Below are 27,438 nucleotides of genomic sequence, written 5' to 3' on the forward strand. Positions count from 1 at the left end.
CCCCCTTACTGTAGACTTTGAGCTAATTCTCGACCTTCCTCCTGTTCTTCGTTCCCTCCTTCTCTCCATTTGCTCCAGTCTCCACACCTGCTTGAGTGTTTTCTGTCTGCCTATACTTTCTCTCTGGTTCTCTGAATGCTAACGTTATGACGGGCTAACATTGTCTTCGTTATTTGTGGGCTGTATGGCATGGGAAGCGGTTTGATTCTTACAGCCTAGGAGGTGCACTGTGCGACTCCAGGGGAGGTGAAGTCAGTAAAGGACCACTCCAGATCGAGACCCAGGAACTTTTCGGTCTTCTGTTTTTATCAGCATGTTTGTCTTTTTCTGTGACTCTTCTTTCTCTGTTAGCCTCCTCTCTTTCTGCTGTACTCTCTCCCCGCATTTCTGGGCTCGACCTCCACTTTTGGGGGGAAGAGTGGGGGAAGGGAGAAGGGCGCAGTGCAAGGGTGGGGCGGCAGGGCGCAAGGCAATGGGTGCGGCGGGTCCTAGACCAGTTCCCACCAGGAGCCGCGGGTCTGGACATCCCGGGACCCTGGGTCGTGTGCCGGAGTCTCTATAGACTGCTGGGCTAGGGGGCAGGGCAGGGGCGGGCCTGGGGCGGTGTCCCAGAGAGGAGGCGGAGCCAGAGCCGGCGCTGGAGCGCAAGCCGGTGCTCCCACTGCGTGCAGTAGTTGTACTTAGCTGGTAGGGACAGCGGAGGGGAGGATTGAAGAGGGGTGAGGAAGTGAAAGACTGGAAGACCCGGAAAGATCGGCTAGATTTCGGAAACCAGAAACACCCCCGACTGACAGGGGAGACCTGGGGCTCAGGCGCGCGAAGATTTCCTCGCACTAGCAGGGAGAGCGCGGAGCGTTGGTCCCATGGCCAGGATTCTGAGGTGCGATTTCCTCTGGCCCCTCGGAATTTGCTACCTTCTTAGTTCCTTGCTCTCTGGACTGCTCTTACCACGGGCTATCGCCTTCAATCTGGATGTGATGGGTGCCATACGCAAGGAGGGAGAACCTGGCAGTCTATTCGGCTTTTCCGTGGCCCTGCACAGACAATTACAGCCCCGACCCCAGAGCTGGTGAGTCACCGTACCCTCTCAGAGTCCCCAGGCTGAAGCCTTGGGCTACCCTTCTCCCAACTCCTCACCTATCCATCTCTCAGGCTTTCAGCGGTACTCTGCCCGCAGGCATCCCACACTCTAACTTGAAGCCTTGCCTGGTGTTGTCCAGGTCCTCAGACTCAGAGTCTTGCCTTGGGGGATGAGTTACAGAGCAGCATTCTTGCCAGAGACACTCTTCCTTCTGCCTCTCCCTTTGGTTTGCATCCTTGCTCAAGCCTTGCATCTCTGGTTCCTCTTCTACCTCAGAAGGGTGAACTGCTCCGGGAAGGGAGGGTGAGCATTCTGCCTCTGCATAGGGTGAAAGGATTGGGCAAGGGCAGAGTGGATGATGGTGCCATGGGAGGCAAAGAGGAGAGAAAACAGAAATAGCTACTGTCAAAGCATCACCATGAGATAGCGCGAGGACTGCAGGGCACGGGAGGCCAGGAGTGATGTGGCTTAACACAGCAGGGAGACTAGAGGAAGAGCTGAGAAGGCCTGACAGTCTTCAGTGATGATTTGGTCACAGACAGTGGCAGACAAATAGAGACTGTCTGAGCAGTAGCAAGACATGGTGGCAGCTGTCACCACCACTGCCAGAAACAGCAGCAGCAGCAGCAGCAGCAGCAGCAGCAGCAGCAGCAGCAGCAGCAGCAGCAGCAAGATCCAGTAAAGATGTTGAGCTGCTTCTTTTCCTCCCCAGGAAATTTCCAACTTGAGAAATCTCAGCAGTAGGGAAAGACAAGGAAGCCTGAGAGGCTGAGGGATAATTGTCATTTTTTTCAGGACCCCTGGTAGCTAGACACATTTGCAGCTGGTTTTGTTTCTGTACTACATGTGACAGGAGGTGAGAACAGGAAGAAAGCTTCCCACCCCCTCCTGCCAAAGGGCTTTTTCACCCATGGCCAATGCATAAGCCACATTTAAGTGTCCATTACTGGGATCGATGCTGTCCTTGGGGACTGTCTTTTTCTTGGTCTGGGGGCAGGAGACAGAGATGAGAGTTTATTTTTCCTCACTCACTGGAGGTGGGGGTTAGCCTTAATCTTTCTCCTTCCATTATTCCTGTCATCTGGGAGAAGAGTCTGCTCTCTAAACCTTTCGGAAAGACAGAAAACTAACATCTCTAGCCAGTAGCAGTCTTTTCCTCCCTGCCCCCCTTCTTCCCCCATCTGTTAGAGTTCCAGGCCCGGAGGCCTTTTTAGGACATGCCGAACTCTCTGAGTTATTTCCAGGGAAATTCTAGGTTATTTTTAATAGCATGGTCTCTTGTCATTTTCCCCTTCTTTAAAGGTGGCCCCTGATGCTGTCTCCCAGAGCCAAGTTAGGGGTATTCCCAGTGGGGCTGATTCTCTGGCTCCATTTTGCTCCAGCAGGGGGCATTCTGCTGACTGGGGGCACAGAGAAGCTGCCACCTTGTTTGGCCCCTCTCTCGAGCACTGATGAGAAGATTCATTTGTTTTCAGTTTACCTTAGATAAGATTTTGAGTTCTAACCTTCTTACTTTGCTCTGCATTTGCCGCCTCATTTATTCCTATCAACTGTAAAACGGAAGCAAACAATATCACGATCCCATCGGATTGTTCGGTAGCTCAAGGCCTGTAGCGAGTGCTGTGAAAGTGCTCGCTGTTCTGGAGCCCTGGTGTTGGGATTCACAGAGCCTGAGAACAGCTTTACAGCGTCTTGGATCCAGAGGCTTGGCTAGAGGGACCCCAGGCTGAGCCAGCCTTTCTAGACATGCAGTTTTCCCAGAGGGCCACTCAGACTGCACAATCTCAGGGAAGGGCTGGACCAGGGCTGAAGCTCCGGTAGGATACAGTAGTAGTGTGCTAATACTCACTGAACTCTGCAGCCAACATCACCCACACCCCACCCCCTACCCCTTGCCGTCACGGAAGCTTTGGTTATTGTTTGGTTTGAAGGCCTGGGGTTGTTGGGCTCCCGGGTTGAAGCCATGAAGCAGAGTGTGGCTGGGACAGAGGTGAAGGGGTGCTCTTATTCCAGGAGGAACTGAGTGGGTTCTTTCTTCCAGGAGTAGGGTTGGTCCCTTAGCTTCTGTCCATGTGAGCGTCTTTGCTCATTCCTGCACTTGGCCTTTAGGGGAGGTGTGAGCTTTGAACATGCACACTTCTGCTTCTTTGGCTGTGCTTCTTGGGCACTAAGCAGTGAAGGCACTGGGTGTCTCTGTGACTCCACAAAAGGCATGAGCTCAGCAAACTGACACTTCCTATGGGGAAGAGAATTTGCCCCCCCCCCCCCCAAACAGAAGATGTGAGTGTGCAGGTTGGCACACTTTGGACTGTGAAGGCTGGCCCTGGGAAATCAGGTACATCGCCTAGATTTCCTAGGGTGTCATTTTCTCCTCTTCTTCCTCTTCTGGCAACAGGCCCGGCAATGACTGACCAAATAATTAGGCAGATGTGGTTGTAAACGGAGGCAGGCTGCTTACAGTATGTGAACGAGGAGGCTCTTCTGGAAGATAAGAGTTCTTATCTTATGGGACTGTGAGAGCGAGTGGGAGAATTCTTGTGGCTCCTCTCCTAGGAATCCAAGCCGAGAGTGCTAAAGGGTAGTTCCTCCAACCTCCATGTCTAGCCCAGGGCCTGACCTATGGTAGGTGCTGAATAAATATCACTTTACTGTCTTATCAGTGCCTGACTTAGGGCTTGATGCATATTGGGGCAACAGTAAGTGGTTGTGAAATGAATGATGAATATATGTTGTCTTTCTTCTTGCTTCTCTCCATTTTTAAAAGGATTTTTTTGTTTTATATGTATGCATATTGTGCCTGTGTATGTTTGTGTACTGCATGTGTGTGGGTGATATCTCTAAAGACCAGAAGGGGATGTCAGATCCCCTGGAACTGGACTTAAGTATTGTTTTGAGCCAACATGTGGGTGCTGGGAACAAAACCCAGTCCTCTGTAGGATATTTATTTATTTTCTTTCTATCTATCTATCTATCTATCTATCTATCTATCTATCTATCTATGTATCTATTTATCTATGTATCTATCTATGTATCATCTATCTATCTATCTATCTATCTATCTATTTATCTATCTATCTATCATCTATTTTTTTTTTTTTTGAGGCAGGGTTTCTCTGTGTAGCCCTGGCTGTTCTGGAACTTCCTTTGTAGAACGGGCTGGCCTTGAGCTCACAGAGATCCACCTGCCTCAGCCTGCAGAGTCCTGGGATTAAGCACATGCACCACCACCTATGGCCTACAAGTGCTTTTGACTGTTACGTTATCTCTACAATCCATCATCCCTCCTATTAAAAAATCTATATTTAATTTTTTATTTATGTGTTTATATGTGTGTGTTCCTTGTGCCCATATAAAATTATTCCAACAGAGGTCATAAGAAGGTGTTGAATCTTCTGGAACTGACATGACAGGCAGTTATGAACCACCTGGGGGTGTGTGCTGGGAATGGAACCTAGGTCCTCTGTAAAAGCAGCAAGTCTTGACTGCTTAACCATGTTTCCAGCTTTGTGCTCCCCTGACCCCTGCTTGACACTAGCTCTGATATGGAATGACAGCTGCTGAGAGACAGCAGGAGTTGTGGGAACCTTTCCCCTCACCCTACACGGGTCTGGCGCAGTGCCCCACAGATGCCTGTCAGTAATACTGTCCGACAGTTGTGGGCTTCACCCTCAGGATGGGACATAGAAGACTGTGGGAGAGAGGCCCTGAGGCTTGTCCTGCTGCCTGCCATTCTTGAGCTTTTTCCTGAAGAGAGGGGATCTCGTAGCCATCTGGGTATCAGTTACTTCATTTTACTTCCCAGTCACTCCTGGCTTTGGGGTCCAGTCCTGGGGGACCCAGGCAGCCTCCATTCCCAGCACAGTCCCCCTCTGGGGAAGTCGCTTTGGCTGTAATCATGGAAAATTGTTCTGCCAAGAAAGTTGTAGCTGAGAAAAAGGCTGAGGGAGAAGACTGGGGAGAGGTAGAGGGAGAGGGGGAAAAAGTTGTGGATGGAGGGGAAGGTGGGATGGAAAAGGGGATTCTGGATGTGGGAGGAACTCAGGTGAGGTTAGAGGCTGTGAGAAACCCTTCTCTACTTCCATACCAGTGGGCATGACTGAGTTTGGGGCTCATAGAGCCACCAGTGGGTAGGGTCTTCGCTGGATACAAGGCAAAGGGGAAAGCAGACCCATGTCTACCCTCTTGCCTGGCCTCTGAAGCTGTCCCTGAGCCACTGTGGTGTCAGTCTGTGTGCCCGTTGCTCTTGTTCCAGGCATTCTTGCCATTTCTGGCAAGGCTTCAACTGGACCAGGGTTAGGGAGGAGGGCAGAGTCTGAGGCTGGGGCCAAGTAGGGGGTGGGGGAGTTTGTCAGGAACAGGTGCTGGGGAGGGCCTTTTACTTAGGCTGGCAATGCTGGCAGGCTGCTCTGGCTGACATGTGTGTTCCTATGTGTGCATCCACCCCTTCTGTTGGTTCTTTATGTAGAGAGTAAGTATGCATGTGACAAGATTGTAGGATCAGGTCTGTTGACAGAATTTGAGAAAAATGACTTTATTTTTTTCTCTTTAGTACGGAACACTCTGCTTGGGCCCGAGGAGTTGGGGCAGGGGAAGCTCCAGGGTAATTAGAACACTCTAGACTGAGTCTAGCCCTTCTCCCATCCTACAGGCTGCTGATGGGTGCTCCCCAGGCCCTGGCTCTTCCTGGACAGCAGGCAAATCGCACCGGAGGCCTCTTTGCTTGTCCCCTGAGCCTAGAGGAGACAGACTGCTACAGAGTGGACATCGACAGGGGAGGTGTGGCCTTGGGAGGGTGGAGTGGGGGCAACGTGTGAAGAGGGGAGGGCAGGACTTTGTCTCCTGTTCCCTCCCCTGATTCCCAGTGTCTCGCCTCAGCTAATGTGCAGAAGGAAAGCAAGGAGAACCAGTGGCTGGGAGTCAGTGTCCGGAGCCAGGGACCCGGGGGGAAGATTGTTGTGAGTACTACTGTCTTCAATAATGCAGAAATTATGATGATGTGTGTACATTGTGTTCCCATGCATACGAGCACCTTCAGAATACAAACTGGGCACATGGTATGATTCCTAGAACCACTAGGTGATACACAAAAGTGTAAGAGATGGTCCCGCTCCTTATTCATCTATGATTTATTTTTTATTTATTTTTAATTTTTTAATGCATATTCATTAAATGTATTCACATGGAAAAAATATACAATATACCTTTCACTAGATTATACATTTTTTCCCCTCCCAATCTGCTTTTATACCATTTTAATTACATGCAAGTATTAAGGTCAGTTCTAGGTTGAGGAACTAGCAATACAATGGATGCAAATAGTCAAAGAACAAGCAAGACAATAAACACCAATAGTCAAAGAACAAGCCAGGCATTAAACAAAGTCCCATGATCACTGTTTCTAAAGGCTTATCAGGGTGACCAAAGTATCTGAGCCTACTTCCCTGTCCTAGCCCAAAGTAATTTTCATGCCTGAAGCCTACTTCTTTGTTCTAGCCTCGTCTATGGTATCTATCTAACCACCTACACATTTGTCATAGCCCTGAAGATTATTTTCTTATTTTCAGGCATTATGCTAGTTTCTGAGAGAGGACTTATGAATATAGTGGAGATCTGGGCCCTGCTAAACAGCTATGGAAATTCTTCCTGGCCTGAGACTCAAAGACTTCCTGCTTCAGTCATGAACACCCCCCCCCCCCACTTTCTCTGTGTGTCTCTAACTAACGTTCATAGAAACACATCATCAACAGAAGTCACCATGAGGCTGAATAGAACTAACATTAGCATCTAGTCTCTAGTCCAAAGGAGGAGTAGAAAAAGGAACTTCTGCAGGCATGGTGGTCTGAGCCATGCTTGTGAAAATTGGTAGTACTCAGAGAAGAGGTATTGGGGTATGTCCTTTTCAGAGGTGATGGCTTACAAAAGTCTAGGGACAGAGGCTGGGAATGTGACTTAGTAAAGTGCTTGTCTTGCAAGCAGGAACATCTGAATCGGATTCCTAGAATCCACATAAAAAAGCAACGTATGGAGATTACATTTGTAACCCCTGTATTAGGGAGGCAGAGCCAGGAGGATCCCTGGGGATTACTGTCCAGCCAATCTAGCCTAATTGGCAGGGCCCTAGTGCCAGTGAGAGACTGTGAACAGCTTTTGAAGAATGACACCTAAGGTTGTCTCCTAATTTCCACATGTACCTAGCATATGTGTATGTACACTGATATTGCATACATGTACACCTGCACATATCTGAATGAACACACACACACACACACACACACACACACCAAACTTAGCATGTTGCAAAATTGTTACACGATCAGGGAAGCACACATTTTATGTGTTGTTAATTATGTGTTTGAGAGTATCCAGGCAGAATGTTGGGCAAAGCCATCTTCCTTTAAGTGGCTACAAATGGGGTACTAGATAAGGACTTCACGATGCCTGGGGGTGGTGCTTCAGTGATACCGGAAGAGGTGTGTGTGTGTGTGTGTGTGTGTGTGAGCACATGCATGTGTGGTATGTGTGGTGTATGTGAGCATATGCATGTGTGTGTGTGTGGTGTGTGTGGTGTGTGTGTGCACATGAGTGCATGCTTGCATGGGTGTGTCTGCTATAAGTCTGCATATGAACAACATATAGGTCCCTGGTAAACAGGAAATGACCTGTCCTTCCATTCTCTCATAGACCTGTGCACACAGATATGAGTCTCGACAGAGAGTGGACCAAGTTTTGGAGACTCGGGATGTGATTGGTCGCTGCTTTGTGCTAAGTCAGGACCTGGCCATCCGTGATGAGTTGGATGGTGGGGAGTGGAAGTTCTGTGAGGGGCGCCCCCAGGGCCATGAACAGTTTGGGTTCTGCCAGCAGGGCACAGCTGCCACCTTCTCCCCCGACAGCCACTACCTCGTCTTTGGGGCTCCAGGAACCTATAACTGGAAGGGTGAGTCACTTGCTGGGGAGGGTGGAGGAGCGGACCAAAACCTCCTCTTACCTCAGAGATGGGATCCCATCTCATGGGATGCCATCCACCGCTGGCAGCAACGGGCCAAGCATGACCACACATTGACCTGGGGCATTGCTTGCCATGCCTTCCACTCCCATTATGCTAGCACATAAATTAATGGGGGGTACCTACTCTCCATTGCATGGTCATGTGTTTATCTACATTGGCATGGGCTCCCACATGCACGGCTGGGTCAGGGCCTGCATGCTCCAACACCGCAGCCCACACCTCATCACTGCCATTCCCGTCTCTGCACGCTGTCATTGGCTGAGCTGACACTCGGTGAGTGCTATGTTCGGGGGACCTCTAGAAGCTTGGGCTAGGGAGGTGGTGGAGGTGGGGCTGAAGGGGAGGAGCCCCCCATGTGGTGTCTGGTCTGAGGGGGTGCACCTCATTCCCACCTTGAATACTAACAGGACTGTCCTTGCAGGCACTGCCAGGGTGGAGCTCTGTGCGCAGGGCTCGTCGGACCTGGCACACCTGGACGACGGGCCCTACGAGGCGGGGGGCGAGAAGGAGCAAAACCCCCGCCTCATTCCGGTCCCTGCCAACAGCTACCTTGGTAGGGACCCCTCCATGGCCCAGGGTCACTCTAACCCTCTGTTCCTTTCTCTTGCCCTTTCTCCATGCACCCATCCTTCTGTCTCTGTCATTGTGTCTCTGGCTTCTTGGTTTCTTTCACTTTCTTCTTCTCCTTTGTCTCCTTTCACCATCTTCTGGCCTTTCTCTCTGGCTCTGTCTGTACCCCGTGTTCTCTTCTCTTGCTGTCACTTTCCCTGGTGTCTCTCCCCGACCTGCCCCCCACAGGGTTGCTTTTTGTGACCAACATTGATAGCTCAGACCCTGACCAGCTGGTGTATAAAACTTTGGACCCTGCTGACCGGCTCACAGGACCAGCCGGAGACTTGACCTTGAATAGCTATTTAGGTTTGTAAGCTCCTGAATCCTGGGCCCTGGGGTTTGGCCCTGGCCTTCCTACTTCCCCTTTAGGGAGTATCCTTTCCTTCCCTGCCCTCCCCCAACACATGCCCAGGGAAACAGGTATTGGGCACAAACTGCAGAAAAGAATTAGGTCCATCAACAGGCCTGAGAAGAATAGGTCTCAAAGGTGATAGATAGTTTTGGGGAATGTATGCCAAAGATCTGCAAGGAGGAAGACCCAGGTAGAGTGAGAAGATGAGGGTCAACCCTGCTTGGAAGGACAGTATTGACCTCTAGGGAAGTTCTTCTGAGGGCTGGATGGTGGACTTAGGTTGGAGAAAGCTGTAGCCTTTTGAGTAAGTTCCTCATCGCTGTTTATATCCTATTCTGCATATCAACAAGGATGAAATGAGGTCCAGGAGACATTTGGGTGAAAAAAGCATATATATATATATATATCTCCTTGGCAGGGTGGGAAAGAAGGGGGTGGGGGAGGGAAGGTGCATTGGATGTCAATGGACCTTCTGGGTGTGAAGGATGGGAGGAGTCTCCCTATCCTTCAGTTCCCCAGGTTGGGCATGAATGGCTGGCTTTCATTGCCATGCCCAGCTCCTCTCACCAAGTCACCAAGGCTTCTCTGTTAGTGCCTTTTTCTCTGTTCCATGACACCTTTGTGTCATATCCTGTGTCATATCCTCTGACCAGGAGGGCTACAAGGATTTCCAGGTCCTGGCTGGAGAGGAGGAATAGTCTAGCCATAGTGGTGGAGACTGGGGAGAAGCAACTCTTCTTTGTGCCTCCAGGGGCTCACCTGGCTTTTGAGTCTTGGAGAATCACTCACAGTAAGTGATTCCCTCACCCAGGTTTCTCCATCGACTCTGGGAAGGGTCTCATGCGCACAGAAGAGTTGAGTTTTGTGGCTGGGGCCCCCCGTGCCAACCACAAAGGGGCTGTGGTCATTCTGCGCAAGGATAGCGCCAGCCGCCTGATACCTGAGGTTGTGCTGTCTGGAGAGCGTCTGACCTCTGGCTTTGGCTATTCACTGGCTGTGACTGATCTCAACAATGATGGGTGAGAGGGGACGGGGGAGTGTCCCTGGGTCCAGGAGTGGCTTCTGCACTTTGTCCTGGGTCCTTTGGTTCAGAGGGCTCCATACTGTCTCCTTCCTCCACAGTTGGGCAGACCTGATTGTGGGTGCCCCCTACTTCTTTGAACGCCAAGAAGAACTGGGAGGTGCTGTGTATGTGTACATGAACCAGGGTGGCCATTGGGCAGACATCACTCCTCTCCGACTCTGTGGCTCCCCTGACTCTATGTTTGGGATCAGTTTGGCTGTATTGGGGGACCTCAACCAAGATGGCTTCCCAGGTATGACTGGGATTAGGAAAGCTTAGTGTGGGGAAGGGCTGAGAAGGTAATGGTATCCCTCAGCGATTAGGAATTTTTTTTTTTTTTTTAACTCAGGCAAGTTGAGCTAGTGTTATCTGGAGAGCGTGGCTAAGAGGATTTTAAAATGATGCATGTAGCCTCTCAATGAAACTGGAAACATATTCTACAGGATTGAACAAAGGAAACCGGGTATGGACCCTGCCTACCATCCTCCACAGCCCATAATTCCTTTTCTCATGTCCCCAGACATTGCCGTGGGAGCTCCCTTTGATGGAGATGGGAAAGTCTTTATTTACCATGGGAGCAGCCTGGGGGTGGTCGTCAAACCTTCACAGGTAAGGGGCATCATTGTTTCCAGGGGATGGTCCTGGGTGCAGTAAGAGCTGCAGAGGGAAGGGGAGGGAGGATTGGGGAAAATGGGGCTCAGAAGGGCTGACTGCTTGTGTCCAGGTGCTGGAGGGTGAAGCGGTGGATATCAAGAGCTTCGGTTACTCCCTGTCTGGTGGCCTGGATGTGGACGGAAATCAGTACCCAGACCTGCTTGTGGGCTCCCTGGCTGATACTGCTGCTCTATTCAGGTGAGCCTCCAGGCTATCAAACCCTCCTTGCAGGTGTGGCCTCATTCCAGTCTCACACCTGGTCCTGCAGAGTATGCCCAGCTTCACATTCTCTCCTTTCCCACCCAATGAACTGTCTATGCTCAGGGCCAGACCCGTTCTACATGTCTCCCAAGAGATCTTCATTGATCCAAGAGCCATCGATCTGGAACAGCCCAACTGTGCGGATGGTCGCTTGGTCTGGTGAGGCGAGATTAGAAGGGAGGGCTAAGGAGACTGCCAGTGGTCGCTTTCCTTGCCTCTCTTTGTTAGTTTGCATCTGGGTAGGGGCAGAAGTGGGGCTTGGGGTCTTGTTTGCTCAGGAGCCTACCTTTGCCCCACAGCGTGGACGTAAAGATCTGTTTCAGCTATGTTGCTGTGCCCAGCAGCTACAGCCCGAGTGTGGGTGAGTGTAGACCTCACCCACTGCTCACTCCGATGGCCTCCAGGAGGGTGGAGAGGAGGGCACCTTGGAAACAAAATGTTCAGCCCACTCTTCCCTCTTCTTCCTCCATGCTGCAGTCCTAGATTATATGTTAGATGGCGACACAGACCGGAGGCTCCGGGGCCAGGTCCCACGTGTGACTTTCCTGAGACGAGGCCCGGATGACCTCAAGCATCAGTCCTCTGGCACCGTGAGGTTGAAGCACCAACATGACCGAGTCTGTGGAGACACTGTGTTTCAGCTTCAGGTAGCCACTGACGTCTGGTCCTTGCTCTTCTGGAGCACACCCACACCTCGATGTCAGGTTCCCAGGGGCTGAAGATATTGAGGATAATATTTAAAACGGCACGGCCCAATCTGGTTTGTTTTTATGGAGCCGCCATGATCCTGACTAGGCAAGGCCTGAGGCCACAAGCGGCAGCGTGCTGCTTGGCACTGACCGGCCAGATGCCGTACGCTGTGTCCACAAAGCTTGTCTGAACCCCAGACAATACCTGCCACCCATGTGGTACCCGGTAGAAGTGAGACTCTAAAGCTTAATTATTATCCAAAGGATTTATATATTTATAAATGCTCAATTAACAATTTGTCCACACAATTAGAGTTGTTTCTCAATATCTAACCGTAAGATATAAATTATTACCCAGACCCGTGGTTCTCCATGGCTCCTTTTCCTCCTTGCTCCCCCTCTTCCTTCTCCTCTTCCTCTCCTCCCGACTCCTCACTCAGCCTACCTCTCATCAGCCCAATCTCCGAGCTTTATACAAAGTAGTGGGAAGATATCCTGCTACATGAAGAGACGCTTGCCAGTTAAGAGATTGTGCTGCTCTTGCAGGTGACCCAGGTTTGGGTCTTGGCACCCACTGGCTAGTGGTACCCTGCAATTCCAGCTTCAGGAGACCTGACATGCTCTTCTGGCTTCTTTGGATAGCTGCAGTCATGTGTTTATATTTACACACATACACAGACACACAACTAAAAAAGTAAAAATTCTTTGTACTTGGCAGCACATATACTAGAATTGGAATGACAGTTAAGACTAGCAGGGCTTCTTTGTGAAGATGACACCTAAATGAGTGAAGAATTCCATATTTTTTGAAAAAAAAAAATCCAGCATTAAACGGTTTTCCTTTTGAGCTCCTTTGTACCCACTTTTTGCCTCGATGCCTGATTTTATTTTATTATTTTTTTTTAATGGAGTGTCCTGGAACATTTTAATACGGGCCAGGCTGGCCTAATTATGAGATTCTACTTTCTCAGCCTAACTTTGAGAGCTGCCCTCACATCTGTGAAGGGAAGTCTGGCATTTCACAGGGGTGGGTGGGTGTCTGGTCTCCTAGGAAGACTTTTTACTGCTATGGTCTCTCTTTCTTATCCCCACATGAATTCCCATCTGCATCTCTGTCTCCCTTTCCAAGATTTCTTTCCAAGAGTCTTCAGTGTGTTGCGGGGTGTGGTCAAGGCTGGGACTTGGGGGTTGTTTCAGTGAGAAACATTTTTTCCCTTCCAGGAAAATGTCAAAGACAAGCTACGGGCCATTGTAGTGACCCTGTCATATGGTCTCCAAACCTCTCGGTTACGGAGGCAAGCGCCTGGCCAGGGGCTCCCCCCTGTGGCTCCCATCCTCAATGCTCACCAGCCTAGCACCCAGAGGACTGAGGTGAGCATGGGGGAAACGGAGCTGGGAGGGACAATGGTCCTGATGTCTCCACTGTGACACCCACTCATAGCTTGCAAAGCTCTTTCACACACAGTACAACCCTATATATGTAGGTGATTCCTCAAAGGCAAAATGGCTCAAATGACCATGTGCCCCTAGTGTGAGAGGACAGTGCTCCTAGTGTGTAGGATAGTGCTCCTAGTGTGTAGGACAGTGCTCCTACTGTGAGAGGACAGTGCTCCTAGTGTGTAGGACAGTGCTGCTAGTGTGTAGGACAGTGCTCCTAATGTGAGAGGTCAGTGCTCCTGGTGTGAGAGGACAGTGCTCCTACTGTGAGAGGTCAGTGCTCCTGGTGTGAGAGGACAGTGCTCCTACTGTGAGAGGTCAGTGCTCCTGGTGTGAGAGGACAGTGCTCCTACTGTGAGAGGTCAGTGCTCCTGGTGTGAGAAGACAGTGCTCCTACTGTGAGAGGTCAGTGCTCCTGGTGTGAGAGGACAGTGCTCCTACTGTGAGAGGTCAGTGCTCCTGGTGTGAGAGGACAGTGCTCCTACTGTGAGAGGTCAGTGCTCCTGGTGTGAGAGGTCAGTGGTCCTACTATGAGAGGTCAGTGGTCCTAGTATAAGAGGTCAGTGCTCCTGGTATGAGAGGTCAGTGCTCCTGGTGTGAGAGGACAGTGCTCCTACTGTGAGAGGTCAGTGCTCCTGGTATGAGAGGTCAGTGCTCCTGGTGTGAGAGGACAGTGCTCCTGGTGTGAGAGGACAGTGCTCCTGGTATGAGAGGTCAGTGCTCCTGGTGTGAGAGGACAGTGTTCCTACTGTGAGAGGACAGTGCTCCTACTGTGAGAGGACAGTGCTCCTGGTGTGAGAGGACAGTGCTCCTACTGTGAGAGGACAGTGCTCCTGGTGTGAGAGATCAGTGCTCCTAGTGTGAGAGGACAGTGCTCCTAGTATGAGAGGTCAGTGCTCCTGGTGTGAGAGGACAGTGCTCCTGGTATGAGAGGACAGTGCTCCTACTGTGAGAGGACAGTGCTCCTGGTGTGAGAGGACAGTGCTCCTGCACTCCCTGTAGTCACTCAGGTCTTAGGATAATAGCGGCTGTTATCTTCTGAGATGGACATCATGGCTCTTAAACTACCTTGCAGCAAATCATTCAGCGGAAGGGGCAGCATGCAGATCCTTGCATGGTTCTCTCGGCAACTCAGTGGTGGTACCCTTCACTGTTTTTCAGTCTCTGGGATGTAGTTTGTACAGTCTGGACTGGAAAATGTGGTCTGCCTGTGGTCTGCTAATCCCTACAGCAGTATGGCAGTACCCCCTTTATTCTACAGCTCAGAGAGGTTAAGAAGCCAGCCCAGTGTCACACAGTTACTAAGTGCCAGTTCTGGAGTCGCTTAATCCCCAAGCCACCATAGATATGCCTTTGACCCCTGCCTCAACCTTAGAGATGATCTCCTGGACACTCTCCTAGATCCACTTCCTGAAGCAAGGCTGTGGTGAAGATAAGATCTGTCAGAGCAACCTCCAGCTCGTGCGGGCCCAGTTCTGTTCCCGGGTCAGCGACACGGAGTTCCAGGCTCTGCCCATGTGAGAAGGGTGGAGAGGGCATTTGTGGAGGAGGAGGGGGCCAGGGCTCAGAGTGGTCAGGCAGAGGCCCTGACTCGAAAGACTGAGGGTCAGGGATGGGACCATAGTGTCCTGAGCAGAGATAATGACTCTCCTAGTCTATATAATGTTTTGTGGACACTTTGTTACACACTCCTCTGTGAGGTAGGGCTGGCTGCCTCTATGTTATGGATGGAAAGCAGAGTGAGGCCCAGAGACCTTGCTGGTTATACAAGGTCAGAAAGTGGTGGCGTTAGCGTAAGGATCGAGGTGCACTGAAAGAGCTGGCTCTGGCTTGGGGGACCTGGAGTGGGAGGAGAGGCAGTGTGTACTTGACTGGGGTCCCGGAAGAGAGAGATGGCGAGAGGCCCAGACTCTACAGTAAGTTGGGTACCGTCTTCCAGGGATCTGGATGGAAAGACTGCCTTGTTTGCACTGAGTGGGCAGCCATTCATAGGCCTGGAGCTGACAGTCACCAACCTGCCTTCTGACCCTGCCCGGCCTCGGGCAGATGGGGACGATGCTCATGAAGCCCAGCTCCTGGTCACCCTCCCAGCCTCTCTGCACTACTCAGGAGTACGCGCTCTGGACTCTGTGGTGAGAATCTGGGACAAGGCACACTGGGTGGGGCTCTTTAATTTTTTTTTTTGCTTTTATTATTTCTTTTGTGAGAATTTTTTGGGTCCTATTATGTTGTCTTCAAATCTGTGCTAATCTGGTCATAATCATTCCCAATTCTCTCTCTATCTTTGCCACTGTTCCATTGCTGTAAAAAGACAACTGTGACCATGGCAACTCTTCCCTCCTCTCCCCCAAGACAGGGTTTCCCTGTGAAACAACCCTGGCTGTACTAGAACTCAATTTGTAGATGAGACTGGCCTCTAACTCACAGAGATCCACCTGCCTCTGCCTCCAAAGCGCTGGTATTAAAGGCATGCACTACCACACCTGGCCCTCGCCATGGGCAGCTCATGTAGGAAAGCACTTAATTGGGACTGGCTTACAGGCTTGGTGGTTTAGCCATTATTGACATAGTGGGAAGCATGGTAGCACACAGGCAGATGAGGTGCTGGAGAGATAGAGGAGAATATGCGTTTGGATTGGTAGGCAGCAGGATGAGAGAAAGAAAGAAAGATTGGCCCTAGATTGAGCATGTGAAACCTTAAAGCCAGTCACACACCAATTTCAACAAGGCCACACCAATTTCAACAAGGGCACGCCTACTGCAACAAGGCCACACCTACTTTAAGGCCACACCTACTGCAACAAGGCCACACCTATTTCAACAAGGCTACACCTATTTCAACAAGGTCACACCTACAACAAGGCAACACCTCCTAATAGTGCCATTCCCTAATGACTAAACATTCAAATCTATGAGCCGATGGGAGACATTCTTATTCAACCCCCACACTGTCTTTTTCCTCCCTCTACAAGGTGCCCCCATGCTTATGTATATTCTTAAAGAAGACATATGTCTTTCTTTTTTTTTAAAAAAGATTTATTTATTTATTTTATTTATGTGAGTACCTTGTAGCTGTCTTCAGACACACCAGAAGAGGGCATCGATCCCATTACAGATGGTTGTGAGTCACCATGTGGTTGTTGGGAATCGAACTCAGGACCTCTGGAAGAGCAGTCAGCACTCTTAACCACTGAGCCATCTCTCCAGCCCCCATATATTCCTTTCTGCATCCAGTATTAACCTGTCTTGTTCCCACTTTCCTCTTTAGACTGCTTCCTCCTCCCAATATAGTCTCTGTTTTGTGTCTGTGTGTATGTGTGCGCACGCGCGTGTGCACATGAGAGAGACTGGGTCATATTATGTAGCCTTGGCTGGCCTGGAACTTGCTATACAGAGCAGGCTGGCCTCAGTTAATAGAGATCCACCTGCTTCTGCCTTTAGAGTGGTAGAATTAAAGGCATGCACTACCAATTACCAAGGTTGGTCCATATGTATATTTGAGACAAGGTCTCTATGTAGTCCAAGCCTGACCTTGAACTTGTGTCAGTCCTCCTGCCTCAGCCTTCCAAGGGCTGGAGTTATGGGCATATGCCACTACACACACACCCACCCACCCACACATACCCACACATGCCCACACACACCACACACACACACACACACACACACACACACACACACACACCACACACAGTCCACATATAGGTCTATATATAATTAGATTACACATATAAGAGAAAAGTATTTTTTCCATTATATTTTCTTGTGCTCCCTTACCTCCAGTTTCGAACCCTTCTTCTCCCCATACACTGCCCCCCCCATACAGTTCCCCTTCCACTTTAACATCAAGTATATATTAAAGCTAAATGTCTTATAGGAGAGAAAAAATGTGATGTTTGTCTTTCTGAGTCTGGCTTGTTTTGCTTTACATGGTGATCTCCAACTCTGCCGCTTTTCCGGAAGATGACAGTTTTGCTCTTCTTTATGACTGAGTAGAACTCCATTGTATGTACACGTGAGGTGAGGTCTTGAGAACTTCAGCAACCCAAGCTGACCTATTCTTCCCTCCCCCATCCAGGAGAAGCCGCTCTGCCTGTCCAATGAGAATGCCTCTCATGTCGAGTGTGAGCTGGGGAACCCTATGAAGAGAGGCGCTCAGGTTGGCATATCTGGCTTGTGCTTTGAGTGGCCCATGCTTAAGACCTAGCCCTCCCCTGACTCACTTGTCATTCCGCACTGGGCAGGTCACTTTTTACCTCATCCTCAGCACCTCTGGAATCACCATTGAGACCACAGAGCTGGAGGTGGAACTGCTGTTAGCCACGTAAGCCTCGGGACAGGTTGAGTAACTTTAGAAAGGCTTCAAGTGCCTCATGGGGGTTCCTGGGCCAACTGTCCACACATGTCTATGTCCACATGTCAGGATCAGTGAGCAGAAGCTGCATCCGGTCTCCGTCCGGGCTCATGTCTTCATTGAATTGCCACTGTCCATTTCAGGGTAAGTGTTGCTTGTGTGGGCCCCTCTGCCACTCCCGATCCCTGGTTTGGGCTCTGCCTTACCTGGCCTTAGCCTCCTGACTCCATTTGACTGGACCCCACTCCTCTTTATCCCTTCTTCTCATCTCTCAACAACCAGGGTGGCCACTCCCCAGCAACTCTTCTTCTCTGGCGAGGTGAAGGGCGAAAGTGCCATGCGGTCTGAGAGGGATGTGGGCAGCAAGGTCAAGTATGAGGTCACGGTAAGCATCCTGTCATGTGGCCCCTCCTATGTCTCCTTTCTTCTTGGCACAGAGGGTAGGCTGTTGAAACATGTCTAGAGGTATGGGCTCTTTCCCACATGGTGGTCCTGGGGTTCCATTGCTTCTACACTGGGTAGACAGCTCTAAGAACATGCTGGTGCAGGGGTCTCAATGAATCTTCTGGACAGGCCAGCTCTCCTGCTGGTCTGAGAGGCCCTGGGAACTCAGGGAAGCCCCTCTGCTCAGGCTTCAGCTGGAATGGGGCCTTGGGAAGAGTTTATACTTTTCCTTAATACTTCACCCTGGCTTGACCTAGACCCTCACACATGCTCAGCTTTGCCTAGGTTTGGTATGAGGAAAGAATGATGCCCAGTCTGATCTAGATTATGCAGCTTTGGTGATGCTGTGTTTCCTGAGGTCCTCCCCTCAGCCTTGCTCCTCTCTCTGTGATGTATCTGAGCTTCATTTCCTCACACTGCTTCGGGTCCATAGGTCTCCAATCAAGGCCAATCACTCAATACTCTGGGCTCTGCCTTCCTCAACATCATGTGGCCCCATGAGATTGCCAATGGGAAGTGGCTGCTGTACCCCATGCGGGTGGAGCTGGAGGGTGGACGGGGGACTGAGAAGAAAGGGATCTGTTCCCCAAGACCTAACATCCTCCACCTGGTAAGGCTTAGAGTCAGGGCGGGCAGAGGTTGTGTGTGTGGGAATTTGGGAGAGATGTCATGCAGCAGGGGGAGTCTGTGTGGGTGGTGGAGTGGAGATGCCACCTCACGGTTGCAGTATTTGAAGAGATGCTTTCTGCTCCTTCCTCTTCCCTGTCCAGGATGTGGACAACAGGGACAGGAGGCGGCGAGAGCTGGGGCAGCCGGAGCCACAGGAGCCTCCAGAGAAGGTGGAGCCTAGCACATCCTGGTGGCCAGTGTCCTCTGCTGAGAAGAAAAATGTGACTCTGGTGAGGCAGGGGGAACAGTGCAGCCACTGGGGTGCATGTGTGGTAGAGGGGCCCTCACAGGTACACAGAATGTCTGGGAGCTTCCATGGAAGTCAGCCTGACAAGGTGCTCAAACACCAGGAACGAGTCAGCCAGACAGTTTGCATCAAGCTGGAGGGAGAGAGTGCCCATGGGGGAGTTCCTGACACTTCAGACTCTGCAACTCCCACTGCCCACTCCAGGGCCAGCTAGGTAGCCAAGCAAGTGATTCTTTTTTGGTTTCTCGAGACAGGGTTTCTCTGTGTAGTCCTAGCTGTCCTGGAACTCACTCTCTAGACCAGGCTGGCCTCGAACTCAGAAATCCGCCTGCCTCTGCCTCCTAAGTGCTGGGATTAAAGGCGTGCACCACCACCGCCCGGCTCAAGCAAGTGATTCTGTCCATTTATATAAAACATCACATGTTACAAGGGCTGGGATGGACTCAGCCTCTTGCCTGCACCTTCTAAATGCTGGGATTACAGTCGTGTGCCACCGGGTTCAGCATTCTGTGATCGTAATTAAGGTTATGGTATACACCTGAAGTTCGTTAAGCTATCCTTTTTGAACAGTTTTGCTTCCCGTTTTCCCACGTAGTTTTGGCATTTAGCTAGGTTTGTTGAAGGCTCTATGCTTGTTCCTCCTAGGATGGTGCTGACAGTGAGATTGTGGTACAGATACCAGTTAGAGACACTGTGGGTGGAGGTAACCCACAGTGGGCAGTACAGCCATGGAGATAATTGGCTGTTCTCTGTAAGCAGTTGGTGTACTCTCTCATATCTCGTCCTTTTTCTGGGCAGAAGCCTCCCCATGGCTCTTTGATACCTGAGGCTATCACACAGGCAGCTGAGCGTCCGGAACTAGATGCTGTTGTGGTATATATCCATCTAGTTCCATCTTCCCCACTGGGCAGGCAGCTCTGAGAGACTCCTGGTTAACAAGCAAGCACCTTGAAATAGTTGCTTTGATTTATTTATTTAAAAACAAGAGTTTTCTCTCTCTTTGATTTTACTAGTCAGGGTTTTTCTCTGTGTAGCCTTGGCTGTCCTGGAATTTGCTCTGTAAACCAGGCTGGCTTTGAACTCACAGAGATCTTCCTGCCTCTGCCTCCTGAGTGCTGGGATTAAAAGCATGTGCCACTTTGCCTAGCTTAGAAACAGAGTCTCCAGTTCACAGCAAGTCTAACTCAGTCTTCCCAGTGCTAGGATTATGAGCATGTGCCACTGGATCTAGTTATTTATTAATTGTATTTATTTTTATTTCAGAACCAAGCGGCACATTATTCCATAAAATACAGTGTGTTCCATCTTAGAAGGACTGGAGAGCAAACTAGGGCCTTGCATATGCCAGACAAACACTCTATCTACTGAACTACAGCCCAGCTCCTCATTCTCTTGAGAGGGGAAGAATTGTCTTCTTATACAGCCCAGGCATTCCTCCACTTCCAATTTGTACACTTTGATTTCCTCTCAGATGCTAGAATTACAGGCATGTGTCCCTGTGCCTGGCTTTATTTACTATTTGCTTTTCTGTTTTTTAAAAGTAATTTTATTATTTTTATGTGTATCGGTGTTTTGCCTGCATATAGGTATGTGACACACATGTGCTCAGTGCCTTTTTCTAGAGGCCACATGGGTGACCATGTGACACTTTTCTACCTGTTCCTGGCTCATTTTACCTCATGTATCATCTCAGATTCTTTAAAAGGATTTTTTGGAAGATTTCTCTTATATTTATGAGTGTTTTGCCTGAATCTATGCATGTGCATCGTGTGTGTACCTTGTGCCTATGGAGGTCGGAAGAAGGCTTTGGAGCCCCTAGAACTGGAGTTATGGATGGTTGTGAGTTTCTGGGAACTGAACACAGGTTCTCTGTACATGTAGCCAGTGCTCTTAACTGCCAAGCCACCTCTCTATCTCCATCTTTTGTATTCTTTTTATTTAAAATAAAAACAGCAGATAGTTTTGCCTTTCAACAGGCTGACACTAAAGAGTTTTGAATTACTCAAAGTAGAAAAATAAAGGAAGACCATGAGATTTCAAAAAGGGGCTAGGAGATGGCTCAGGTGCTTGCTGCCAAGCCGGAAGTCTTGAGTTCCATCCCTGGAACCCACACGGTGGAAGGAGAGACCCAACTCCTGAAAGTTGTCTCTGACTTTCATATGTGTGCAGCATCATGCCCCCTCTCCACTTAGAACATACTTTTAAAAGGACTCCAAACACTCTCAAGCCATTCTTGAGTGTGTGTGTATGTATGTGTATGCACATATGTGTGTGTATATGTGTGTGTATGTGCATGTATGTATATGTCTGTGTATGTGTGTGCATGTGTGTATATGTGTGTATGTGTGTATATGTATGTGCATGTGTGTATGTATGTGTGTATATGTGTATGTATGTGTATATGTGTGTGCATGTATATGTATGTAAGTGTGTGTTGTGAATGGTGACTAAAGGTAACTTTTAGGCAAGTGGGTTGAAGTCAGGCTTGGAAGGAAGAGTGTGAGTTCCCTGGCCCCAGTAACTCGTTGCAACCTTTCCCTCAGTGAGTTTAAGTTTAGAATGGGCTTTGCCAAATATGAATCTGACTTCAAATATCTGTTCCACTACTAGACTGGCTCCTTTCCTCCCCTCCTCTCCCCTCTTCTTCCCTCCCCTTCCCATCTTTTCCCCTCCCCTTCTCTCTCCCTCGCCTCTTCTTGTTTTCTCCTCCCTTTCCCCTCCCCTCTTTCCTTCCTTCCCCCACTTTTGGAGATAGAGTCTTATTATGTAGTCTTGGTTGTCCTAGAATGCCCTATATAGACCAAGGTGGCCTTGAACTCACAGAGTTTCATCTGCCTCTGCTTTGTGAGTGCTGGGATTAAAGGTGTGTACCACCATGGCTGGCACCACTGAATAGCTTTACTAGTTCTGTGACCTGAAGTGGGCTGGTGGCCTTCCTTAAGCTTCAGTTTCTTCTTTTGAGAAACATGGATGCCAGGCACAGTGGTGTACATCAGAGCTGTCTCAGCACATAGAGGCTGAGGTAGAAGGATAAGTTGAGGCTAGCTTGGGCTAGTGAGGCCTTGTCTCAAAATTTGGAGCTTAAGTGAGGTAAGTGCCTGGTAGTTTACTGGATGCTCAATAACTGAGACCATAGGTTGAGTAGGCATCACCTCAGGAAGCCGCTCTGCCTGCTGTTAGGAAATAAAGGACCTCCCCTCCTCTCCCCTCCCTCCAGTGTGTTTCAAACCCAAATAGTCTAGAGCTGAGGTAGATACTATTTTGGGCCAGAGGGTTGTCTTGGGAAGACTTCCTGGAGTTTGAGGTCAGATGAGAGAGCATGGGAGAGACAGCAGACTCATGGGCCTGCTGGCTCAGGGCCCTTCCTATCCTTGTTCCTAGGACTGTGCCCAGGGCACGGCCAAGTGTGTGGTATTCAGCTGCCCACTCTACAGCTTTGATCGTGCAGCCGTACTTCATGTCTGGGGCCGCCTCTGGAACAGCACCTTTCTGGAGGTGAGGGCAACCACTGGAGTTCTAGACTGGGCGTCTTCTGTAAAAGCCCCATTGGAGTTTGCTTCTTCCCCTTTTCCATCCAACGCAGCACTCTGTAAAGCCAAGTTTACCCTCTGCCTTGGCACCATCCCGTCTGTAATCTCAGTGGCTGCGGAGGGTTGAGGGGAACATGAGCATTGAGAAGGAATCTCTTCCCTAACCCCTTAGGAATACATGGCCGTGAAATCCTTGGAAGTGATCGTCCGAGCCAACATCACAGTGAAATCCTCCATTAAGAACTTGTTACTCAGAGATGCATCCACGGTGGTGAGCTGCCGGGCTGGTGGATGTGGTGGGTGGGTGGGTGGTGACTCTCCTCCTTCCCACTCACTTCAGCTTTTGAGCTTCTTGTTTCTCAGATCCCAGTGATGGTGTACTTAGACCCCGTGGCCGTGGTTGCTGAAGGAGTCCCCTGGTGGGTCATCCTCCTGGCAGTGCTGGCTGGGCTGCTGGTTCTGGCCCTGCTGGTGCTGCTGCTGTGGAAGGTGAGGCTTGGGGAGGGATGGAAGTAGTGTGGACTAGAATTAGAGTAAGGTGGCTATCCTCTCACCCACACATGCACTCATCCCATGTGGGTGCCATTTGCCAAAGACCAGCTTGGACAGGTCAGGAACACTGTTGAGGAAGGGTGTGGAGCCAGCGATTAATCACTCAGCAGACTTTTCTCTGAGGGAGTAAAACAGTTCTCTGAGGTTAGTGAAAAGGATGAGAAAACATACACACACACATACACATGCACATATACATACACACATACATACATACATACACATATAGGCACATACATAAACCCATACACATACACACACACACACACATACACACACACGTGCACATATACATACACACATACATACATACATACACATATAGACACATACATAAACCCATACACATACACACACACACACACACATACACACACACGTGCACATATACATACACACATACATACATACATACACATATAGACACATACATAAACCCATACACATACATACACACACATACATACACATGCATACATACATATACATACATGCATATGTATGTACACATATAGCACACACACATACATACATATACACATATACCCACACATAGACACATACATAAACACATACACATACATAGATACATACATACACACATACATGCATACACATATACATACACACATAACACACACACTTACTTGGTGAATGAAGCAAGGCTTCAACAAGCTCCAACTTTATGTTTCCCCTATAGCTTATATATCCCAGCAAAATCTTCAGGCAATATGCAAATTACTCTGTGGTTACATTCTATGTTTCTTATATTTTTGGTTGTGAGCTTAGCCTTTAACGGCTGAGCCATCTCTCCAGCCCACATTCTATTTTTCTTTAAGTGAATAATTACAATCAGTTACATGTTCTTTTAAAAAGCATGTTCCTAATACCCTTACATGATTAAACATTGTACATATTACAGGTGAAAAACCAAATTATTCCCAAGGACCCATGTATATTCATGTTTAATAACTTGTTATAGATTAACAAAGGGTAAACAAACAAGTTGTTTTTATCAGCCAGTTCTCTTACAGGGAGGCTGCAATTTGTGGTTACAAAAAAAAAAAAAGAATCAATTATTTTATTATTTATCTTCAAAAGTAATCTTATAAAAAATCTTAAAAGAATCACAATTCTAAACGTTTACAACAAAAACAATCTGTCAGGCAGTGGTGGCGCATGCCTTTAATCCCAGCACTTGGGAGGCAGAGGCAGGTGGATTTCTGAGTTCGAGGCTAGCCTGGTCTACAGAGTGAGTTCCAGGACAGCCAGGACTACACAGAGAAACCCTGTCTCAAAAACAAACAAACAAACAAAAAACAAAACCAAAAATAACAAAAACAATCATCCATTTCTACTTTAAATCCTCAGGGTACACACCCGCTCATCAATAGTTTTTTTAGATGGGTACAAGAAATTAATCATCACCTTGATCACCAGTCCATCCTTAACAAGAAAGGCACGTCAGCTAGTACTAGCCTGGCTGCCATTGTTCTTACTCCTTGGCCTCAAAAAAAAAAAAAAAAAAAAAAAAAAAAAAAGTCCCTCACTCAATTACCAAGAGTGTGACTTTCTGAACTTTAAATTGTTCCCCAAGATTTTCTATGTCAAAGGCAGTAACAAAAACATTTTAACCTAACTTTACTAATGATCTACATTTCTAAATTCCTTCTAAGGGTGGAGGTTAGGTCATTAATCTGCTCCAGCAGCAATACTTGGAAAAGATCAATTATTTATTATTATTATTATTATTATTATTATTATTATTATTATTATTATTACTGTAATGCCAATGATATTGACCAGCGAGGAGCTGGAGACCCCCATAGGGCTTTTGTACAACTCATGGATCATGACCAAGATGGCAACAAGCAAAACTCCAAAACAGCATCAAGTCTTCAGGACACATAGTTCTTGGGGCTCTGCTTCTCCAAGGCACACCCATGGCGATTGTGCCAACTGGTGGGCTGCATTCCATGAATTCTAGAGCTGTCTTGCTGTTCCTCTTGCACGGCCCCCTGCAATCTAGCGACTCTATTGAGCATTTACCCTGTGTACACCAGGAACTCCATCTGCCCCGGATGTGTCTCTGGTACAGACCTTGTCCTCAAGGATTGTGTAGTCCAGTGGGAGTTGGGGACGCTTGTAGTTGAGGGCAAGGTGAGATGTAGTTGAGGGAAGGTGTTGAGTCGAGAAGATGGGAACTCAGAGGGGGGAACGAATTAGAGGATGTTCCCTTGGAAGTAGGCTGGATCTGGATGTGAGTCCTCCAGAAGAACCACGGTGGATAAAGCCACAGGAGTAGGGAAGTGTGGTCTGATTTAACCACACTGTGGCAGCAAAGGCTGGGAAGGAAGCTGTGATCAAGGACAACGACTGTGGAGCAGTAGTTCAGGGAGCTACTCGGAGCTGAGTAGTAGCTGCATACCAGGCCACACATGGAACCATTCTTGTTTGAACAGAGCTGTTAACAGAATCCTATCGGCTCAACATGAAAGCACACACATGACGTGTCAGTGCTCCACCACTGCTCATCCCTGAGCCACATGCCACATGTGGGACTGGTGCATGACCAAGCACACCCTTGGGGCTCTGTGGACTGCTTTGCACACCTGCTATTTGACAAGTGTGTGTCATCAGTGAGCCACATGCTGTTGAGAACTTGCCCAGTCTTAGGGACGATTAATGCCTTCAGGATTGGCCTCAGGATGCCTGTCCCATTCACCACTCCCACAGAACAGATATAAAGGTCCACTTCCTCCTCAGTGTCCCCATCCTCTGCCTCTCTTCCCTTATCCTTCAATATCCCAGTGTGGCTTCTTCCGTCGGGACAGTCCACGCTCATCATTTCCAACCAACTATCACCGAGCCCATCTGGCTGTGCAACCCTCAGCCATGGAGGCTGGGGGTCCAGGGACTGTGGGGTAACTGTTGTGTTTGCATGTATGTATGCAAATGTGTGTATATCTATGTGCTTATATGTGTGGGTCTTATGTACAGATCCCAGAATTGGGGTATGGGGGTCATGAATGTGCAGGTGTGTGTGTGTGTCAGGAATGTGCAGGGTAAAGAGAAGTGTGTACAAGGGAGATGAGGGTCCTAGTGTCTAAGGTAAGGAGTAATTAGAAAGGTGAGGTTTTAAGTATGAGCATGCACAGACAGTGGGTAGACTAGGAGTGTGAGCATGTGGGCATGTGGGGTGTGGTTCCATGCATGACTTTTCTGTGGGAATGAGTGTGCAGAGATGATTGTGCAAGGAGATCTGTGCAGTTTGAGCATGCAGGAGTCTTGGCTATTCTGAGTTTTAGTATGCAAGGGGTCTAACACCACCTTGGTAGGTGAGGGGTTAAGCTTCTTTATTCATGGATGCAAGGGCCCTGACCTAAGGGGATGCATACAAGCACATAGGTGTATGCATATGAGGTTGGAGGGGCAGGAGGTCTAGAGGACTATTTATCCCTAGGATCTTGTATTCTAGGAGACACTACTGAGGTTTTTAAAGAGTTTGAGTAGCAGAGGAAGGCTTGGGAGGTCCTGTTGTTCAGCTTCAAGCCTTTCTCTCTCAGGGATCAAGGGAGATTTCCTTGGTTTTGCTCCTTGGGTCTCCTGGTTTTCCTCTTGCTGTGAATGAGAACCTTGGACCCTAGTACTGATGGTAGCAAGCTAGGGGCTGCCCACTATGCTGGAAGCTGACCAGCCTACTTCACTTTTGCTTCAGCTGGTTCTTTCTAGCCCAGGGATGGTAAGGGGCTTCAAGGGACCTCAGTTCTGCAGTCTCCTCATGATCTGGCTTGGTGTCTTTACAGCTGGGATTCTTCAAGCGGGCGAAGCACCCCGAGGCCACTGTGCCCCAGTACCATGCAGTGAAGATCCTTCGGGAAGACCGGCAGCAGTTCAAGGAGGAGAAGACAGGCACCATCCAGAGGAGTAACTGGGGCAACTCCCAGTGGGAAGGCTCTGATGCACACCCCATCCTGGCTGCCGACTGGCACCCTGAGCTGGGTCCTGATGGACATCCTGTGCCAGTCACTGCCTAACTTCTCCAGTCCCAAGCCCAGTCTGTGGGTCCTTCCACCCTTTCCCAAGATGGCTCTTTGGGATGGAGATAGTGGAGGAGGTTGTTGGCATTGCATTGAAATATGTCAGGCTCTGCTTTCTCAGGGGCACAGACCTCTCCCATCATGAGAACCACTCCTCCATCTTCCCTGTACAATGCTGTGAGACAAGGGGGAGTGGCTGGGAAGGGCAGACATGTCCTGATGCAGGATGGGGAGAAGGGGCCCTGAGCTCCCTCTCTCGCCTGTAAAACCTGTCTTCCCCAAAGTGCCTTAGACAGAGGGTCAGGGAAGAGATTGTGTCACTGTCTCAGGGGCCCTTCCCGCCTAAGTCTTCCCTGTCCTCTGGCCTTAGTGTGCTGTACCAATCCAGTGGTTTTGTCTATTTATTAAAAAGTATTTGACAATAAAAAACAACTGGCTGCTTTA

General features: G+C 49.2%; 1 protein-coding gene and 1 pseudogene across 7 annotated transcripts; both read left to right on the top strand.

The window, feature by feature from the left end:
* The first annotated feature begins 660 nt into the window (after positions 1–660).
* Positions 661–27,438, top strand: Itga7 (integrin subunit alpha 7). 7 transcript variants are annotated; one of them, XM_076920723.1, is made up of 26 exons: positions 702–1,069; positions 5,730–5,857; positions 5,957–6,036; positions 7,763–8,018; positions 8,512–8,643; positions 8,889–9,008; positions 9,866–10,073; positions 10,177–10,370; positions 10,638–10,726; positions 10,842–10,969; positions 11,096–11,191; positions 11,332–11,393; positions 11,510–11,679; positions 12,943–13,092; positions 14,560–14,675; positions 15,098–15,290; positions 17,237–17,317; positions 17,403–17,482; positions 17,582–17,656; positions 17,795–17,897; positions 18,390–18,566; positions 18,727–18,855; positions 22,254–22,367; positions 22,575–22,673; positions 22,766–22,891; positions 26,761–27,390. In XM_076920723.1, exons 1-26 carry the CDS (start codon positions 864–866, stop codon positions 26,989–26,991), a joined length of 3,543 nt encoding a protein of 1,180 aa, XP_076776838.1. In that variant the 5' UTR covers positions 702–863; the 3' UTR covers positions 26,992–27,390. The 7 variants fall into 7 exon arrangements, with proteins under 7 accessions (XP_076776833.1, XP_076776838.1, XP_076776834.1 ...); XM_076920719.1 differs by lacking the exon at positions 8,889–9,008 and adding an exon at positions 25,766–25,878 and having other exon boundaries at positions 26,761–26,970; XM_076920720.1 differs by lacking the exon at positions 8,512–8,643 and adding an exon at positions 25,766–25,878 and having other exon boundaries at positions 26,761–26,970.
* LOC143436523 (U6 spliceosomal RNA) lies at positions 12,429–12,528 on the top strand (annotated as a pseudogene).

The sequence above is a fragment of the Arvicanthis niloticus genome, chromosome 22, assembly GCF_011762505.2.
Source record: "Arvicanthis niloticus isolate mArvNil1 chromosome 22, mArvNil1.pat.X, whole genome shotgun sequence".
Classification (NCBI taxonomy): Eukaryota; Metazoa; Chordata; class Mammalia; order Rodentia; family Muridae; genus Arvicanthis; species Arvicanthis niloticus.